Source organism: Schistocerca piceifrons, chromosome 10 (genome assembly GCF_021461385.2).
Source record: "Schistocerca piceifrons isolate TAMUIC-IGC-003096 chromosome 10, iqSchPice1.1, whole genome shotgun sequence".
Taxonomy (NCBI): Eukaryota; Metazoa; Arthropoda; class Insecta; order Orthoptera; family Acrididae; genus Schistocerca; species Schistocerca piceifrons.
In genome coordinates this window covers 83,515,679-83,536,539 of record NC_060147.1, presented here as the reverse complement: position 1 = coordinate 83,536,539, position 20,861 = coordinate 83,515,679, and the positions used below count along the sequence as shown (strand labels likewise).

General features: G+C 45.2%; 1 protein-coding gene across 1 annotated transcript in view; it reads right to left on the bottom strand.

The window, feature by feature from the left end:
• Positions 1 to 1,029: 1,029 nt before the first annotated feature.
• Positions 1,030 to 20,861, bottom strand: part of LOC124718712 (homeobox protein Hox-A1-like) — a 44,068-nt gene continuing 24,236 nt past the window's right edge. Inside the window, exons 2-4 of the mRNA XM_047244332.1 lie at positions 1,972 to 2,073; positions 1,675 to 1,875; positions 1,030 to 1,199 (exon numbers count right to left, since the gene is read on the bottom strand). Coding sequence (XP_047100288.1) covers positions 1,030 to 1,199; positions 1,675 to 1,875; positions 1,972 to 2,073 — 473 coding nt within the window. The remainder of the gene's footprint in view (positions 1,200 to 1,674; positions 1,876 to 1,971; positions 2,074 to 20,861) is intronic.

The following is a 20,861-nucleotide window of genomic DNA, read 5'->3' as shown; positions in this document are numbered from 1 at the left end:
TGGCTGACTGTTCTTGTCTTTGCTAGCGATATGGCGGTGCAGACTTGGGGAGAGAACAACGTTAAGATGACTAGTCTGAGAACGTTGACTTGATAGTATAGAACATTGATGTAGATTATGTGGGCTTTGGAGACCATAGTGCTGGATTCTATAGCATCAAGCTGGAGTTTGTATGAGACACTGCTGATGAAACTGAGGTCTGAGGTGGAAGCACCTAGTAATGCTTTGTGTGAACCAAAACATTTGTTCTGAGACTTCCAATTAGGTCAAGTGACACATCTTGAGCCTTCGCTGTGTGCCCTGAGGCATAATGGGACAGCAAGGACCATTCTCAACCTGGACTGCTCCAACTGATGGCTCCTGGTTGTTGACTCAACTCGAGAGGCGATGGAACATTGTGGACCATCAACAGCTTGAAGTACTCTGCATGCTGTTTCCTGGTTGCTCATTGTATGGTCTATGACTTTCGGACTCAGCTGGAGTTGTGTGGACAACGACTTTGGCACTCAGCTGGACTATTCTGTCAGCAGTCAGCAGCACTCAGCTGGAGAGCCAATGGCACAATGAGAGCCTGTCTGAGCCTGAACTACCCCAGATGACGTCTCCTGATTGTTTGCTGTGTGATCATGATTGTGACACTGCAGTGGAGAGTTGATATCAAATCACAGATCTGTGAGCTGGAGAGCTGATGTCAAAATAAGAACCAGCCTGAGCCTGAACTACCCCAGATGATGTATCCCAATTGTTTATTGTGTAGAGTACAACTTCGACAAGCAGCTGATGAGCTGATGTCACACCATGTATCAGCGTATCATGTCTTTGACACTCAACTGGAAAGTGGCTGTCGTACTAAGGATCGGCCCAAGTTACCCAAGATGACACCTTCCAGTTGTTCAAAGTTTGTTACCACAACTTTGGCACTGAGCTGGAGAGTTGATGATACACTAACCAGCTTTGATCTGAACTAGCCCAGATTACATCTCCCAGTAGTTCACTGTGTGGACCACGTTATGACACTCAGCTTGAACATCAAGGACCAGCTTCAGCCTGAAATACCCGACATGATGCTTCCAGCTGGTTCACTTGTTGGCCCAACAACGTAGTCTCAGCTGGACAGTTGATGGGAGACCGAGGACCAGCTTGAGCCAGAGCTACGCCTCCTGGTAGTTCACTGGTTGCACCACGACTTTGGCACTGAGCTGGAGTGTCGATGGTACAATGGGGACCAGCATGGATCTGAACTAGCCCTGATTACATCTCCCAGTTGTTCACTGTGGGGACCACGATTTTGACACTTAGCTGGAGAGTTAATGGAACATCAAGGACCAGCTTCAGCCAGAAGTACCCCACATGACACTTCCAGCTGGTTCACTAGTTGGACCAACATTGTAGTCCTCAGCTGGACAGCTGACAGGAGACCAGCTCGAGGCAGAGCTACGCCTTCTGGTAGTTCACTGATTGGACCACGACTTTGGTGCTCGGTTGGAGAGTGGATGTGACTGGCCTAGGAGGCGGACTAGTGCTCAGATGCAGTGGCCCGGGGGGAGGCCTCCTGGCTGTTCTCACTGAGCGCGGCTCCGGCGGCAGTGGGCGAATTACTGGCGCTGCTGAGCACGGCGGCCGCCTCCGACGCCACCCCAGCCGCCCCCGCCGCCCCCTGACCCAGCAGCCCGCCGCTGGCAGCTGCCTCCTTGAGCCGCTTCTTCTGCTTCATGCGGCGGTTCTGGAACCAGATCTTGACCTGCGTCTCGTTGAGCTGGAGCGCGGACGCGATCTCGATGCGCCGCGCTCGCGTCAGGTACTTGTTGAAGTGGAACTCCTTCTCGAGCTCGGTGAGCTGCTTGTTGGTGAAGTTGGTCCGGCCCGTGTTGCTGGCTGCGGAGGCGGCCGCGGCTGCGGCTGCGGCGGCCGCGGCTGCGGCGGCGGCCGAGGCGGACAGCGACGACGGGGAGGTGGCCAGGGGGCCGGCGCCGCCCCCGCCGCCCCCGGCTGCGCTGAACGGTGACGCCGCCCCCGCGTGCGGTCCCGCCACGCCGCCGGCCAGCGCGAACCCGTCAGGAGGTGGTTTCGGGGCTGTAGAAACAGACAGAAGAATTAGCAAACAAACATTTATACAGTTTGATAGTATTTGCACTATCACAGCTCCTGAAAATGTAAGGCAGATTCTTGAATACGAGGATGGGCCAAACTACACTACTGGCCATTAAAATTGCTATACCACGAAAATGACGTGCTACAGACGCGAAGTTTAACCGACAGCAAGAAGATGCTGTGATATGCAAATGATTAGCTTTTTAGAGCATTCACACAACGTTGGCGCCGGTGGCGACACCTATAACGTGCTGACATGAGGAAAGTTTCCAACCGATTTCTCATACACAAACAGCAGTTGACCGGCGTTGCCTGGTGAAACGTTGTTGTGACGCCTCGTGTAAGGAGGAGAAATACGTACCATCACGTTTCCGGCTTTGGTAAAGGTCGGATAGTAGCCTATCGCGATTGCGGTTTATCGTATCGCGACACTGCTGCTCGCGTAGGTCCAGATCCAATGACTGTTAGCAGGATATGGAATCTGTGGGTTCAGGAGGGTAATACGGAACGCCGTGCTGGATCCCAACGGCCTCGTATCACTAGCAGTCGAGATGGCAGGCATCTTATCCGCATGGCTGTAACGGATCGTGCAGCCACGTCTCGATCCATGAGTGAACAGATGGGGACGTTTGAAAGACAACAGCCATCTTCACGAGCAGTTCAACGATGTCTGCAGCAGCATGGACTATCAGCTCGGACACCGTGCCTGCGGTTACCCTTGACGCTGCATCACAGACAGGAGCGCCTGCGATGGTGTACTCGACGACGAACCTGGGTGCACGAATGGCAAAACGTCATTTTTTCGGATGAATCCAGGTTCTGTTTACAGAATCATGATGGTCGCATCCGTGTTTGGCGACATCAGGGTGAACACACATGGAAGCGTGTATTCGTCATCGCCATACTGGCGTATCACCTGGCGTAATGGTATGCTGTGCCACTGGTTACACGTCTCGGTCACCTCTTGTACGCAATCACGACACTTTGAATTGTGGACGTTACATTTCAGATGTATTACGATCCGTGGCTCTACCCTTAATTCGATCCCTGCAAAACCCTACAGTTCAGCTGGATAATGCACGACCGCATGTTGCAGGTCCTGTACGGGCCTTTCTGGATACAGAAAATGTTCGACTGCTGCCCTGGCCAGCACATTCTCCAGATCTCTCACCAAATGAAAACGTCTGGTCAATGGTGGCCGAGCAACTGGCTCGTCACAGTACGCCAGTCACTACTCTTGATGAAGTGTGGTATCGTGTTGACGCTGCATGGGCAGCTGTACCTGTACACGCCATCCAAGCTCTGTTTGACTCAATGCCCAGGAGTATCAAGTCCGTTATTACGGCCAGAGGTGGTTGTTCTGGGTACTGATGTATCAGGATGTGCGCACCCAAATTGCGTGAAAATGTAATCACATGCCAGTTCTAGTATAATATATTTGTCCAATGAATACCCGTTTATCATCTGCATTTCTTCTTGGTGTAGCAATTTTAATGGCCAGCAGTGTATAGAAATAAAAAAGTACGTGTTCTTTTGTTCAAAATCATTGATCTCCGAAAGTTTTTGACCAGTTGCTTTGAAATTTTGACACAACGTTAAATCCTAATACGGGCATGGTTTTAGCTATTGTTTAACATATAATGTATAAGATATGTATATGTAACATTTTGAGATTTTTTACAATGTTTCCCCATTTTTAAATTTATATAAATTTATGTATTACATTCACTTAAAAAATAGGTAACTAAAAACATGCACATACACCAATGGGAAGTTATGCCAAGATTTCAAAGCAGTTGATCAAAAAATTTCGCATATTTGCGATTAGGAACACCTACATTTTCTGTATACGAGAAACGGTTCGTCTGATAACATCTGAAGGTCTTGGTATGAGAAAGATTTGTGCAATAATGGTCCCCAAAAATCTCACACCACAACAGCGAGAAACACGGAAATGTGTGGCAGCCGATCTGTTAGAGCAAACGGAAATCAATCCAGAATTGTTGAGCCATGTTATCACTGGTGATGAAAGTTGCTTTTTTCAGTACGATCCAGAGACAAAACGCCAAAGTTCGCGATGGTACTCAAAGGGATCACCACGACCAAAAAAAGCTCGCAAGTCAAAGTCAAAAGTGAAATGCAGGCTTGTGTGCTACTTTGATTCCAAGGGAATTGTTCATAAAGAGTGACTGGCTCCTGGACAACAGTTAACCAATATTACTACAAGGAAATTTTTAGAAAGAGTTCTTCGTGTCCATGCCAACATTGCTGATAATTGGATTCTACATCACGATAATGCGCCATCCCACACTGCTCTGTCAGTACAGCAATTTTTAACCTCAAAACTAATTTCAGTACTACCACAGCCACCTTATTCACCAGATATCGCTCCGTGAGACTTTTTCCTATTTCCAAGAGTCAAAACGGCGATCAAGGGACACCATTTTCAAACAACACAAGATGTTCAAAAAGCTGTGACGAGGGTCTTGGGAGGATATTACAGAAGATGAGTTTCAGAAATGTGTGTGCAATCAGAAGGGAACTACTTTGAAGGAGACAACACTAAACACGAATAAAACGGTAATCAACACTTTTTTCACATCAGTCTCATTACTTTATTGTCGCACCTCGTAAGCGCAAACATAGTTGTTCGTTTCTTCAGAATCTCGGCTCTCTGAAAGTTCTTCAAGTATTACTCTGAAATTTTGAAACAACGTTGTACTCGGATAATCGAGTGTTTTTATACACCTACCGGAACACCATCTGGTATGTAGGTAATAGAAGGGGAAGCGTTATAAAAATTTAGATGTTGGTTTGTTCAAAATCGTTAATCTCCTAAAGTTCTAGACCGACTGCTTTGACACAACATTGAACTCTAATACGGGCGTGTTTAAGGTACCTAATTCCTTAATATATGTATACTTATAATATATAAATATTTACATGTAAGAGAGAAATTGAAAACATGGTTACCAAAGATCTCAAGTCGTAGATTTCCGATTATTTAAAGTTCTTACACGTTACTGTAATAAACGTTTAGACACACACAGATGTGTATCCACAGTAGTGAAAAGCTGTGAACAAACAGAAAGTGATATTTATGGCTTATTGGTTCATTACTGCAGCATCTGAGTTCGCAGTAACAATAAACAAGGATCAAGGTCAAAGAGAGTTGAGGAAGTGGAGACGGACAGAGGGGTGGGGAGAAATGAACGTAGAAGACGGGAACTAGGAGATGGACAAAGAGAGGGGGAGGAGGTGATGGACAGAGAGAGAGAGAGAGAGAGAGAGAGAGAGAGAGAGATAGCAAAAAAGAAGGGAGAAATGGAGAAAGAAAGGGAGGGAAAAAGAAGGGAGAAATGGAGAAAGAAAGGGGAGCGGGAGTTGGGCAGAGACAGGAAAGGGAAGGAGATTGGGACGTATATCCAATTCCCATACATATTAGGAACGTGTGCTTTCTCTCTTCTTTCTTTTCCATTTATGCAGACTGAGGCACAGCACAGGGTGGCTGGGTACAGCTGGTTAAAAATATAAAGATGTTTGTTAATGAAAAGTAGCTAGTAAGTAAAAAAAGAATAGTATAATAACAAAAGTAAGGCTGTCATCTGACCGAATGTTAGTCTGAGTACCACAGTGTAAGACAGCCGTCAGTGTTACTTTTCGGTAACTGATATATTTACGCGTCCAGTCACATTAATGTTAACCTCCGCCGATGTTCGACGTCAACGTGCTATAATCACTCACAGGGGGCACGTGGCAGCACTAGCAGTGGAGGGTATATAAAGTGTGTTGGGGGGACGCGGGGGAGAGTGCAGTCGTTGCCGTACTGCGGAAAAGGAGCGATTTATCTAACGTCCAAAAGGGCGGGATCATTGGTGGAAGCATTTCTGCAGTGGCTAAGTTTGCTAATTGTTTGCGTGCAACCATGGCTAAAGCCTACGATGTATGAAAAAATGGCGCTATCCAATGCTGATTCCGAGGCAAATGTAGTGCACAACCTGTCATAGACGACAAGGGTGAACAACGGCTGCAGAGATGTGAACGGGCGAATAGCCGTGCAACTGACCTTCCAGATGAACCAACAGGCTGCAGACAGTGTACAATCAACGACCGTTCAGCGAAAGTTGCTGCCTATGGGCCTCTGCAGCAGACGCTTGTTTCATGCATCCTGGCTGACTCCCGTTCATCGGCGACGAGGACTGGGATTTGGACGCTAATACTACACTCATGCTCATAAATTAAGGATAATTGCAGAATGTGGTGCCACACAACGTGGAACTAAACTGGCGCTAATAAAAAATGGTTCAAATGGCTCTGAGCACTATGGGACTGAGCTTCTGAGGTCATCAGTCCCCTAGATCTTAGAACTAAGGACATCACACACATCCATGCCCGAGGCAGGATTCGAACCTGCGACCGTATGGCGCTAAAGCATAGGCACATCGGGAACACACACAACACAGGTCTGTAAGTCCACGGTACTGCTCATAAGTTGAGAAAACCGTCCCGAAACACATGTGCTATAGAACGCCACTGTTTCCCGCGTATGTACCCCGACATCAATATGGGATATGATCACCATGCACACGTACACAGGCCGCACAACGGGTTGGCATATTCTGGATCAGGTGGTCGAGCAGCTGCTGGGATACAGCCTCCCATTCTTGCACCAGCGCCTGTCGGAGCTCAAGTGTCCTAGGGGGTTTAAGACGTGCAGCGATACGTCGACCGAGAACATCCCAGACGTGCTTGATGGGGTTTAGGTCTGGAGAACAGGCAGGCCACTCCATTCGCCTGATATCTTCTGTTTCGAGGTACTCCTCCACGATGGCAGCTCGGTGGAGCCGTGCGTTATCATCCATCAGGAGGAAGGTGGGACCCACTGCACCGCTGAAAAGGCGGACATACTGGTGCACAATGACGTCCCGATACACCTGCCCTGTTACAGTTCCTCCGTCAAAGACATGCAGGGGTGTACGTGCACCAATCATAATCCCACCCCACGCCATCAAACCACGAACTCCATACAGGCCCCTTTCAAGGACATTAAGGGGTTGGTATCTGGTTCCTGGTTCACGCCAGATGAAAACCCCTTGAAAATCACTGTTCAGACTATACTTGGGCTCGTCCGTGACCGTAACCTGGAACCACTGTTGCAATGTACTGTGTTCTTGACACCAGGCTTTTCGAGCTCTCCTGAGACCTGCGGTCAGTGGAATGCACCTTGCAGGTGTCCGGGCGCATAAACCGTGTCTGTTCAGTCGTCTGTAGACAGTGTGTCTGGAGACAACTGTTCCAGTGGCTGCGGTAAGGTCCCGAGCGAGGCTACCTGCAGTACTCCGTGGCCGACTGCGGGCACTGATGGTGAGATATCGTTCTTCTTGTGGTGTTGTACACTGTGGACGTCCCGTACTGTAGCGCCTGGACACGTTTCCTGTCTGCTGGTATCGTTGCCATAATCTTGAGATCACACTTTGTGGCACACGGAAGGCCCGTGCTACGACCTGCTGTGTTTGACCAGCCTCCTGTCGCCCTAGTATTCTGCCCCTCATAACGTTATCAATATGTGTTCTTTGAGCCATTACAACACACAGTCACCATTAGGACGTCTGAAAACGCCTGCACACTTACTCGCTGCACCGTACTCTGACATGCACCAGCACACCTCTGCGTATGTGGACTGCTGCCAGCGCCACCGTGCGACGACCGCAGGTCAAATGCACCGCATGGTCATACCCTGAGCTGATTTGAACCCGCAAACCGCCCACCATGTATCAGCATTATCCTTAATTTATGAGCATGAGTGTACAATTGGACGTCCATTGTGTGGCGATAGCTGGCCTTTTCAGATGAACCGTGTTTTATGCTCTAACGGACAGATGGTGGTTGGTATATACTCACTCCTGAAAGCAAAGGGGCCATGCCAGAGGAGGGAGCGTTATGCTGTAGGAACGTTTTCGTGGCATTCCCTGAGTGATTTCGTCTTTATAGAAGGTACAATGGATCTTTGGGTACCACATCCACCTCTACATACAATATCTTTTCCCTCGGCACAATGGTAATAAATAATAACAATGGCGTGTGACGAGGGCCTCCCGTCGGGTAGACCGTTCGCCGGGTGCAAGTCTTTCGATTTGACGCCACTTCGGCGACTTGCACGTCGATGGGGATGAAATTATGATGATTAGGACAACACAACACCCAGTCCCTGAGCGGAGAAAATCTCCGACCCAGCCGGGAATGGAACCCGGGCCCTTAGGATTGACAGTCTGTCGCGCTGACCACTCAGCTACCGGGGGCGGACGGCACAATGGTATCTTCCAGCAGGACAATGCAACGTGCCACAGAGCTAACCAAGTCGATCGGGTTGTTCGCGTCACGCGTCCTCAACGGAGAAACCTAGCACAGGCTGGACACGGCACTGGACTCGGCATGACACCACAGCCCTGTCCATACCTTCCAGAACCTTGTTGTATGTTAACTGGGGACCTAGAAACGATGGAGAGCCTCCCTCCCCGCCGCTGCTGCAGTGGTCCGCAACCCCACGACGACTACCGCAGTCCACTTCACCCCTCCACCACCCCACACCCAACCCAGGGTTATTGTGCTGTTCGGCCCCCGGTGGACCCCCCAGGGAACGTCTCACACCAGACGAGTGTAACCCCTACGTTTGCGTGGTAGAGTAATGGTGGTGTACGCGTACGTGGAGAACTTGTTTGCGCAGTAATCGCCGACATAGTGTAGCTGAGGCGGAATAAGGGGAACCAGCCAGCATTCGCCGAGGTAGATGGAAAACCGCCTAAAAACCATGCACAGACTAGCCGGCTCACCGGACCTCGACCCAAGTCCACCGGGCGGATTCATGCCGGGGACCAGGCGCTCCTTCCCACTCCGGAAAGCCGTGCGTTAGACCGCTCGGCTAACCGGGTTCCAGACCCTTACTGACTCGCTTCCGGCAAGGGTAGCAGCGGTCCGCACTGCAAAAGCTGGTTACTCAGTCTTTTGATAGGTCGCATTACTGTGATATGTAACAGTTTTAAATAACACTTCACTAATTCGTAATCTGTACACCTTCGCATTCCACCGTGAGCGGAACCCATCACTGAAAACAATTCTACTCCGCTCAATGAGGTTCGAAGCCGAAGACGTGTCTCGAGACGCCCTGGACAGCGGTGGGATAGCAATCTCACTGTCGTCCATACTGCACGACAACCGTAATGGTCTGGAGTGGGTCTGGAGTGCAACTTCTTTCCATAGCATGACCCTTTTGGTTGTCTTTTGCGGCATCCTTAAATCACAGTGGTACGTCGACGCTATTTGTTGCGCTTCACGGCAAGCGATCCTGGGCTCAAATTTCAGCAAGATAATACTCGCCCGCACAGGACGAGTGTTTCTACTGCTTGTCTTCGTGCTTGGGAAACCCCACCTTGGCCAGCTAGGTCGCCGGATTTCTCTCCATTGAGAACGTTTGGAGTATTATGAACAGGACCCTTCAACCAACTCGGAATTTGGATGATCTAACATGTCAAGACGGAATTCTGAATAATATCCCCCAGGAGGGTACCCAGCAACTCCTATCAAGCAATGCCAAGTCAAATAGCTGCGATAATAAGGCCCAGAGGGGGAGCAACGCGTTACTGACTTGCTCTTTGTCTTGAGTAATTCATCCGATTTTTTCTGAAGCTATAACCATTTGATTGTCTGTACATGTACATCACGTCTACTGATTGGCGTCTCATTCGGATAACTCCTTCAAAAATGGCTCTGAGCACTATGGGACTTAACTGCTAGAGCTTAGAACTACTTAAACCTAACTAACCTAAGGACATCACACTCATCCATGCCCGAGGCAGGATTCGAACCTGCGACCGTAGCGGTCGCGCGGTTCCAGACTGTAGCGCCTAGAACCGCTCGGCCATCCCGGCCGGCAAGTCCTTCGTGGTGCGCCTTTTTTTATCTTAGAGTGTACATCAGTAAAACTAATATTAGGACCAATAAAAAAACGGAGAAATTAAAAAGAAGGAAAGAAAGTTTGTGAGGGAGGTATTAGGAAACAGAAGAAAAGTAGGAAAATTTAAATTAAGAAATAACATAAACGTATGCAATAATTCAGAAAAAAAATTGAAGGCGCATTTCTACGAGCAAATACAAAGAATTAGTCGTAACAGACTGACGAGAATAAGTGCGCAGTATTTTGAAGAATTAAAATGCAAAGTGCATAAAGACATAGAAGAAATCGCCACAAATAAGCAAGGAATGGAGACAGAACAGAAAGGATGGTACCATCTTAAACATTTTTTTTCTGCAGACGTGGGATGCTTCTATTCCATAGACAACAGCTTCGTTGGTAGTGGTTGTAATGGAACTAGGCATTGTACCCACACTCCTGGAAATGGAAAAAAGAACACATTGACACCGGTGTGTCAGACCCACCATACTTGCTCCGGACACTGCGAGAGGGCTGTACAAGCAATGATCACACGCACGGCACAGCGGACACACCAGGAACCGCGGTGTTGGCCGTCGAATGGCGCTAGCTGCGCAGCATTTGTGCACCGCCGCCGTCAGTGTCAGCCAGTTTGCCGTGGCATACGGAGCTCCATCGCAGTCTTTAACACCGGTAGCATGCCGCGACAGCGTGGACGTGAACCGTATGTGCAGTTGACGGACTTTGAGCGAGGGCATATAGTGGGCATGCGGGAGGCCGGGTGGATGTACCGCCGAATTGCTCAACACGTGGGGCGTGAGGTCTCCACAGTACATCGATGTTGTCGCCAGTGGTCGGCGGAAGGTGCACGTGCCCGTCGACCTGGGACCGGACCGCAGCGACGCACGGATGCACGCCAAGACCGTAGGATCCTACGCAGTGCCGTAGGGGACCGCACCGCCACTTCCCAGCAAATTAGGGACACTGTTGCTCCTGGGGTATCGGCGAGGACCATTCGCAACCGTCTCCATGAAGCTGGGCTACGGTCCCGCACACCGTTAGGCCGTCTTCCGCTCACGCCCCAACATCGTGCAGCCCGCCTCCAGTGGTGTCGCGACAGGCGTGAATGGAGGGACGAATGGAGACGTGTCGTCTTCAGCGATGAGAGTCGCTTCTGCCTTGGTGCCAATGATGGTCGTATGCGTGTTTGGCGCCGTGCAGGTGAACGCCACAATCAGGACTGCATACGACCGAGGCACACAGGGCCAACACCCGGCATCATGGTGTGGGGAGCGATCTCCTACACTGGCCGTACACCACTGGTGATCGTCGAGGGGACACTGAATAGTGCACGGTACATCCAAACCGTCATCGAACCCATCGTTCTACCATTCCTAGACCGGCAAGGGAACTTGCTGTTCCAACAGGACAATGCACGTCCGCATGTATCCCGTGCCACCCAACGTGCTCTAGAAGGTGTAAGTCAACTACCCTGGCCAGCAAGATCTCCGGATCTGTCCCCCATTGAGCATGTTTGGGACTGGATGAAGCGTCGTCTCACGCGGTCTGCACGTCCAGCACGAACGCTGGTCCAACTGAGGCGCCAGGTGGAAATGGCATGGCAAGCCGTTCCACAGGACTACATCCAGCATCTCTACGATCGTCTCCATGGGAGAATAGCAGCCTGCATTGCTGCAAAATGTGGATATACACTGTACTAGTGCCGACATTGTGCATGCTCTGTTGCCTGTGTCTATGTGCCTGTGGTTCTGTCAGTGTGATCATGTGATGTATCTGACCCCAGGAATGTGTCAATAAAGTTTCCCCTTCCTGGGACAATGAATTCACGGTGTTCTTATTTCAATTTCCAGGAGTGTATTTACTTCGGCGAAAAAATGTAACTTATGATACATATTCGATATGTAACGCGAAATTCTCATTAGATTGAAATCATGTTTATTTACATTTTCCATTTCATTTATGGACACACAGGTTATTCGCACAAGAAATAATGCTAAAATGATGATTCACTGTCAGTATTTCGATACCGATTAATCTGTGCACAGTGGCTTCGTATAATAGCAATTTTAATTTTTTGTGTGTATTTCATACGAACGTGATAATATTTTCAGCGAATCTAGAGATCATATCAACCATATAGTAATAAAGAATTATTAACCTTTCTACTTGTTTAATACTTCGTATTTATTTATTTAACCTGATGTGCTTAGGGCAATCACGCCCTCTTTACATCGTTCGAGGGTTTCACGCATACAATATCTTTGTTCATAAACTTTTATAAAAAATAACAATTTTAATATGACAAATAGTGTTAAAACGATTTGAGTATCTAGAGCGGCAATGTGAGTAAATAAAACACTTACTATGAACTAATAAAGTTAATACTGACAATACCTGTAGTAATAATAATGAGAATAATAAGAATAATGACAGTGGTAGACAAAACAAGGTTTTGTAGGCGTACAAGATATATGTTTACTGGTACAGCGAGTTCTGTAGAAAGGGAATTTAAGGGAACGGCACCTGCCAAGAATATTGGGAAATGACGAACATCTGGCTGGAAACAAAGATGTACACGGGTGTGCGGGGCAATGGTAATCGTTATTGTTACTTTAGTAGGTGTGTCATTAACTGTCTTCTGAATCTGGAGACGTTGTTCAGTTGTCTAATGTACTGCGGGACGTTATTCCAGAGTCGTGTTCCTGCTGCTGAGGAGTTCGAGGAAGTGGCTAAAAGCTGGAGTGGTGCAGATTGGAGCGGATATTTATTATTTAAAAATTTGCTCTTCACTGAACATTTTTCTCATTTTCCAATATCACAATTTGGTTAATGGACGAGAAATGACGTCATCACTATTGTTCCCACTGGAACTGTTACGACTAATTGTTATCTCTGGAACAAGATAATTAAGATTCCATTGGAAACTATTCCGACTAATTATTATCTTTAGAACAAGATAATTAAAATTTGGTTAATTTAATTCTTTGCACACAAAAAATGTTGGCGTTTTTACGACTAAACCCAAATTAGCGAAACTAATAAGAAACTGCTATCATTAGAAACTTGTCTGTATCTAATTTTGTACATAGAAACGTATTAATCATTACAAAAAATGTATTTAAAATTAAAATGTTGTTAGGCCAGATGTTAGTGCCATGCACAGCACGTACCGTACACTTAGGATACAGCAGCTCAAACCCAAAACGAGTAGGAAAAAGATATGTCCCTGAATTTGAGATTTTTGTGAATTTGTCGAGGTTGGCAATGGTGTAAAATTATACTGTAATGCACAAATTCGAGGTACAAAAATAGAGCCTTATGTTACTGGACAGAAGCTGGAAATATAAAAGACGCAGTTATGTCACAACCCGATACTTTAAAGATAACACTTATGCCCATGAGACGAGCAGAAGACTATGAGCAGAAGTAAATTAATTTTCATTTTTTTTTTAAATTCTGTATTTGGAAATATCCGTTTGATGCTGCAGACATCTTACGATTTTTGGTAGGGACATGTACAATTGTGGTGAAATTCTGTAAGAATGTACTTATATGCTGCAGTCACATAGCAAGAAGCCTGCAATTATACGCATTAGGAAACTATCCTCTTCTTCACTATAAGGCATGAGATGTCTGAGTGGGAAGATTCATTCTGGCCTATTTGTGCTCTGGAGGAGCTCAACATGCACGACTTTCCGAAAACGCAATCACCTATGAATGTTATACGCGATTCCGCGAGAACAGGCATCCACGCGGAGCACTTGATCGATTGTCACACAACAGTAGAAGAGAAGACCGAATCCCCGTCTTACACGTTTTTAATCTACGCTCTTCTCCCTTCTGTTACGCATAGATGAGAAATTTAATTTCTACGAACACTTAAGGCTACAAACACACAAAGCAGAAAAAATACTACATAAACTGGCGAGCCTAAATTCAGAACAGTAAAGACTATCTCTACCAGTCATACGGACGTGAATAACAGTAAATAAGTGTAAGGTGCTGGCGATCTAGTCAAGAAAACACTGAACATTGTACACGGATGAGCAACTTCAGTTAATCCATTGTTGTTGTGGTCTTCAGACCAGAGACTGGTTTGATGCAGTTCTCCATGCTACTCTATCCTGTGCAAGCTTCTTCATCTCCCAGTACCTACTGCAACCTACATCCTTCTGAATCTGCTTGGTGTATTCATTTCTTGGTCTCCCTCTACGATTTTTACCCTCCACGCTGCCCTCCAGTACTAAACTGGTGATCGCTTGATGGCTCAGAACATGCCTACCAACCGATCCCTTCTTCTAGTCAAGTTGTGCCACAAACTCCTCCCCAATTCTATTCAATACCTCCTCATTATTTATGTGATCTACCCATCTAATCTTCAGCATTCTTCTGTAGGACCAAATTTCGAAAGCTTCTATTCTCTTCTTGTCTAAACTATTTATCGTCCATGTTTCACTTCCATACATGGCTACACTCCATACAAATACTTTCAGAAACGACTTCCCGACTCTTAAATCAATACTCGATGTTAATAAATTTCTCTTCTTCAGAAACGCTTTCCTTGCTATTGCCAGTCTACATTTTATATCCTCTCTACTTCGACCATCATCAGTTATTATGCTCCCCAAATAGCAAAACTCCTTTGCTACTTTAAGTGTCTCATTTCCTAATCTAATTCCCTCAGCATCACCCGACTTAATTCGACTACATTCCATTATCCTCGTTTTGCTTTCGTTTATGTTCATCTTATACCCTCCTTTCAAGACACTGTCCATTCCGTTCAACTGCTCTTCCAAGTCCATTGCTGTCTTTTCATACGTTTAGCAATATTATTTCTCTACTACTAACCAAACTTTTTGTTGTGACTGGCGGTCAACAGCTCGAAGAAATCATTCTGAGGTATTAACAGACAGTTACAATCGGTAATAGCACGAACAGATCTCTGCTCTATCCTATCACCTTTTTATATTCTTCTTAAAACAGCAAAATTTTATCCAATCCATCTGTGGCATGATTCAGCAAACCAGTGTTTAGTAGTATTAGTTGAAAACAGTCTTGGTTGCAATTTTAGTTTTTCTTTAATTATTTATCAACTACGCGTTTCACCTTGTTTAGGCATCTTCAGGCTGATCTTAATTTGGTATTTCTTAGGACGAGCGTTTAGACAGTGTAGCTAAAGGGCAATTTCGAGCACATCAGGCCAACATCGCCTTCGTTAACGTCAGTAAATACTTCCTAGATGGACTTGTATGACTCCAAGACCTGCATACGCTTTGTTAAGATCAGCCTGAAGATGCCTATGTAAGGTGAACCGCATAGATTATGAATAATAAAAAAACTAAAATTGCAAGCAAGACTGTTTTCAACTAATACTGCAAAATTTTATCTATATTTCATCTTCAAATTATTCTTATTTAAAAAAAGTATTATTTTTTGTAAAATGTACACGAAAACAAAACAAAAAAACTCGAAAAAAGATGAGAAGCGAAAACTGTAATATGTTTGACTGTTTTAAAAGATCAGGTAACAGGTCTATAAGTTTGCATATTATAGCATATATTAGTCTTTCCCTGTAGATCATACCTCTTCGAAACGACAAATTTGAATTATCATAGTTATGCAAGCTTTTTTTAACGCGAAAAATCAAAAGAGTGTTTCTCAGAGAGTGATGGAGAAATGAGTTTTTTGGGGTGCAGTGATACGCCAGAAAACAAACAACCGCATAGGACGGATTGGAAGGGTAGAATTTGTTCCATGGACACCGCAAATCGCCGGATCTCACTGCTATGGATTTATTGGCACGTGATTACAAGAAGTCGTTTTGTCAGAGTCGTAACCGCCTTTCTCACTGTTTCCCCGGCGAGCAAGGTGAGCGTGCAGGGATGGAATATTGCGTCCTTGCCTTGCCTTACGGCCTTTCCAGGGACGAACACAGGAGATTACAGAGGAATAAGTTCACTAAATGCAGGATATAAAATTTATGGAAAAATTCTTAATCAAAGATTACAAAGTACTGCTGATGCAATAATCTGAGAAGGACAATCGGGCTTTAAGTTAAATTTAGAAACGGATTTATTATTTATGGATTATGAGAAAGCCTTTGATAAGGCAAAAAAAACCTTTTATGGAAACTATTGGAAATCACAGATTTTCTTAATCACATTATTAATAATATAAAGAATCTATATGTGAATACAGAAAGAGTAATAAGTTCAGGTTCGGAAATGTCACATGTAATATTAATAAATCAAGGTGTTTACTTTATTTAATTTATGTATTGACGATGTAGTATTCAAATGGAAGGGAATTAAAATAACACTTTTTTCATACCACTGAATATTCTGTTGTATTCTGATGGTCAGATAATTATACAGTAAACAGAAGAGAATTTGCAGAGAGCAGTATACAGACTGAGCTAAAACGAAATATATTACATCTTAACTGTATCTGAAAAAAGACAAATATAAAGCCTTTCATAGGAAAGAATTCAGTGAGTCTTAAAATAATAATAAATGAAAAAAATTTAAAACAAGTATCCCACTTCAGCTGTTTAGGATGTGATACTAGTTTTAACTATGAGAAAGACGTTGAGAAGAAGGTTAATAACAATTATCAAGCTATCTGCGTAACAGCTGGAAGAATTTTGTGAAGAAAAACAAGAAAGGAAACAGAAACGAAATTCTGTAAAGTTATGGCTGTGCCTACTCTCGTATGTGGTCTCGTATCATGGACAGTAACAAACAAAGGAAAGCCATTATACAGACAGCAAAGATGATGTTCATGAGATATGTGAGAGATTGCAATAAAATGGATAGAGTAACTGATGATACAATAAAATCAGATTTAAATATCTTTCCAGTAAATAACAAGATAGAAGACAGCAGAATGACGAGGAAGGATCACGTTGACATAATCTCAGACAACGGATTGCCAAGTAAACAGAATGAATTATCGGCCGACTAGAAAGAGAGAACTGGGTAGACCCCGTAAGTGGGTGGGTGGATGATAGAGACCTGAGGGAGATGATGATGGTGATGATGATGATGATGATGATGACGACGACGACGATGATGATGATGAAGTCCCCTGATCAATTTTTCTCTTTCCCTGTGTGTTCCAGTAATCTCCAGCACGCATCTCCCTATGGGTCACTCGGAAATGGTCGTCAAACTTTTTTGCTCAGGCGTCAGTACTCTGACGCTGTGTGGTAAGTGGAACCTAGATAGATCAGCATGCCATCGTCCCACAGTAGAGTAGCTCTACAGATTGTCCACACACTGAGGGTACATAGGGAATTCTATTAAATTACAATAAATATTCTACATTATATAAATATTAATAAATGAATAAACAAAAATAAAATAAATTCTAGTAATTCTAATAAATTTTGTTTATTTCCAGATTGAATTGTGGGTCTGTCTAAAGAAGAACGAGTGGAGCTGGTACTCTAAAGTGGACAAAATGACGGTCCTATTGCAAAATTGCGGAAAAATTTAACCTTCGGCACCCTCAACGCCAACTGTTTTACTGCCGTCGGGAAATTAATCACTAAGTTTAAAGAAACAGATAGTGTGTTGAACAAACCCAGTTCCGGAGACCAGAGACTTCAGACGAAACGATAGAGGCTGTCCTGACCAAGGTTTATGCTGGCCCAAAGAAATCGCTTCATCGGACATCCACGGAGATGGGCGTTTCAAGGTCAACCATCCACAAATTACTGGCAGAAGAGAGGTTTTCATTCGTACATCACATAAATGAATATGATCTACATCTACGTGATTACTCTACTATTCACAGTAAAGTGCCTGGCAGAGGGTTCAGTGAACCGCCTTCGTGCTGTCTCTCTACTGTTCCACTCTCGAACGGCACGCGGGAAAAACGAGCACTTAAATTTTTCCGTGCGAGCCCTGATTTCTCTTATTTTATCGTGATGATCATTTCTCCCTACGTAGGTGGGTGCCAACAGAATGTTTTCGCAATCGGAGGAGAAAACTGGTGATTGAAATTTCATGAAAAGATCCCATCGCAACGAAAAACGCCTCTATGATTGCCACTCCAATTCACCTATCATGTCTGTGGCACTATCTCCCTTCGCGACAGTACAAAACTAGCTGCCCTTCTTTGAACTTTTTCGATGTCATCCGTCAGTCCCACCTAGACCTGTTGCACCTTCTAAGTGTTCTGCCAATCAATCGCAGACTTTGGTTTGCTCTACCCATAATATTATCTATGTGATCGTTCCAATTTACGTTATTTGTAATTGTAATCCCTAAGTATTTAGTTGAATTTACAGTTTTCAGATATTTGTGACTTACCGCGTAATCGAAATTTAGCTGATTTCTTTTAGTACTCATCTGAATAACTTCACACTTTTCCTTATTCAGGGTCAATTGCCACATTTCGCACCATACAGATATCTTATATAAATCATTTTGCAATTCGTTTTGATCAACTGATGACTTTACAAGACGGTAAACGACAGCATCATCTGCAAACAATCTAAGACGGCTACTCAGATTGTCTCCTATGTCGTTAATATAGATCAGGAACAATAGAGGGCCTGTAACACTTCCTTGGGGAACGCCAGATATTACTTCTGTTTTACTCGATGACTTGCCGTCTATTACTGCGAACGGTGGCCTTTCTGACAGGAAATCACGGATCCAGTCGCACAACTGAGGCGATACTCCGTAGGCACGCAATTTGGTTAGAAGACGCTTGTGATGCCGATAGAAGCATGCAGATGCGTGAATGGTTTGCGGATAAACTGGATGAAAATATCAGTTTTACTACAGATTGTGTGTTGTTCGGTGATGAAGCTGTGCTTTATGTCAGTGGTGAAGTGAACAGACAAAATCTTCGATTCTGGTCTCAAGGAAATCCACATTGGATGAGCCCATTCAAACAGCAGGGCTGCCAAAAGGTAATGGTGTGACGTGGTTTGTGGAAAGCTCATGTGCTACGACCTTTCTTCTTTGATGAGCATGTAACGGGTGAGACATGTCTGAACATATATATAGATAGTAACTGTTCTCGAAAGAACAGATACCATTGATGACAGTACAGCTTCTCTAGAATAAATGATAATTAATTGAAACCCTGCCGCCAGGTGTTGTTGATATACCTCGATGGGGACAGTTGAAAATGTGTGCCCCGACCAGGACTCGAACCCAGGGTCTCCTGCTTACATGGCAGACGCTCTATCCATCTTTTATGTTTTTAATTTTTAATCTCGTTTTGTTCGCTTTTGTTCGTTACATCTGCTCGAGGTGGACGTCGTAAGACATCCGTTTAAGTTCGTTGTTGATCGATTAACTTAATTTTTTTTATTACAGAGGGCAGCTAACCCTCTGACCGAATACGCTGAGCTACCGTGCCGGCTGTCCATCTTAGCCACCGAGGGCACAGATGAATAGCGCGACTGTAGGGACTGATCCCTTGCACCCTTCCCGTGCACCTGTCGGCAGCTGAGGGTTTCAGTTAATTATCATTTATCTAAACATGCCTCAGATTGGGCGTTTGGGTGAGGGACTTCCAGACTGTAATGAGCAGGATGGGCCCGCTGCCCATTTTGCTGCAGCTGTTACAGATTGGTTGAATGACAGTTTTCCTAACTGGATTGGGAGAAGAGGACGTGTGAAGTGGTCTCGTCGCCCGCCAGACCTCTCTGCACTTGATTTCTTTTTCTGGTGTGCTGAAAGAGAAAGTACGAGGGTGAGTCAAATGGAAACCTTAAATATTTTTTAAAATATTATTTATTGTGCAGAAGTGGTACAAATCTGTATCACTTTTCAACATAATCTCCCAACGCTCAATGCAAGTCCTCCAGCGCTTACAAAGTGCATTAATTCCTTTAGAACAAAAATTCTTTTGGTAGTCAACGCAACCACTCATGCACCGTGCGGCGTTCCTCTTCATCAGAACGGAACTCCTTTCCTCCCCATTGCGTCTTTGAGTGGTCCAAACATATGGAAATCACTTGGGGCAAGGTCTGCTGAGTATGGTGGATGAGGAAGACACTCAAAATGCAGGTCTGTGATTGTTGCAACTGTTGTACGGGCAGTGTGGGGCCTTGCATTGTCATGTTGCAAAAGGACACCTGCTGACAGCAATCCACGTCGCTCTGATTTGATTGCAGGCCGCAGATGATTTTTTAGGAGATCTGTGTATGATGCACTGCTGACAGTGGTCCCTCTTGGCATGTAATGCTCCAAAATGACGCCTTTATCGTCCCAAAAGAGAGTCAGCGTAACCTTCCCTGCTGATGGTTCTGTTCGAAACTTCTTTGGTTTTGGTGATGAGGAATGGCGCCACTCCTTGCTCGCTCTCTTCGTTTCCGGTTGATGGAAGTGAACCCAGGTTTCGTCCAGAGTAACGATTCTTGCAAGGAAGCCAAAATCTTCTCGTTCAAAGCGCCGTAGAAGTTCTTCCAAGCATCAACACGTCGTTCTCTCATTTCAGGAGTCTGCTGCCGTGGCACCCATCTTACAGACACTTTGTGAAACTGGAGCACATCGTACACAATGTGGTGTGCTATGACTAAACTGTAAACATGCTGCAATGTCATTTAGTGTCATTCGGCGGTTCTTCTTCACTATAGCTTCAGCTGCTTCAATGTTCTGTGGAGTCACAACTCGTTGTGCCTGACCTGGACGAGGAGCATCTTCCATTGAAGTCACACCATTTGCAAACTTCCTACTCTATTTGTAGACTTGCTGCTGTGACAAACATGCATCGCCATAATGAACCTTCATTCGTCAATGAATTTCAATAGGTTTCACACCTTTACTGCGCAAAGACCGAATAACAGAATGCTGTTCTT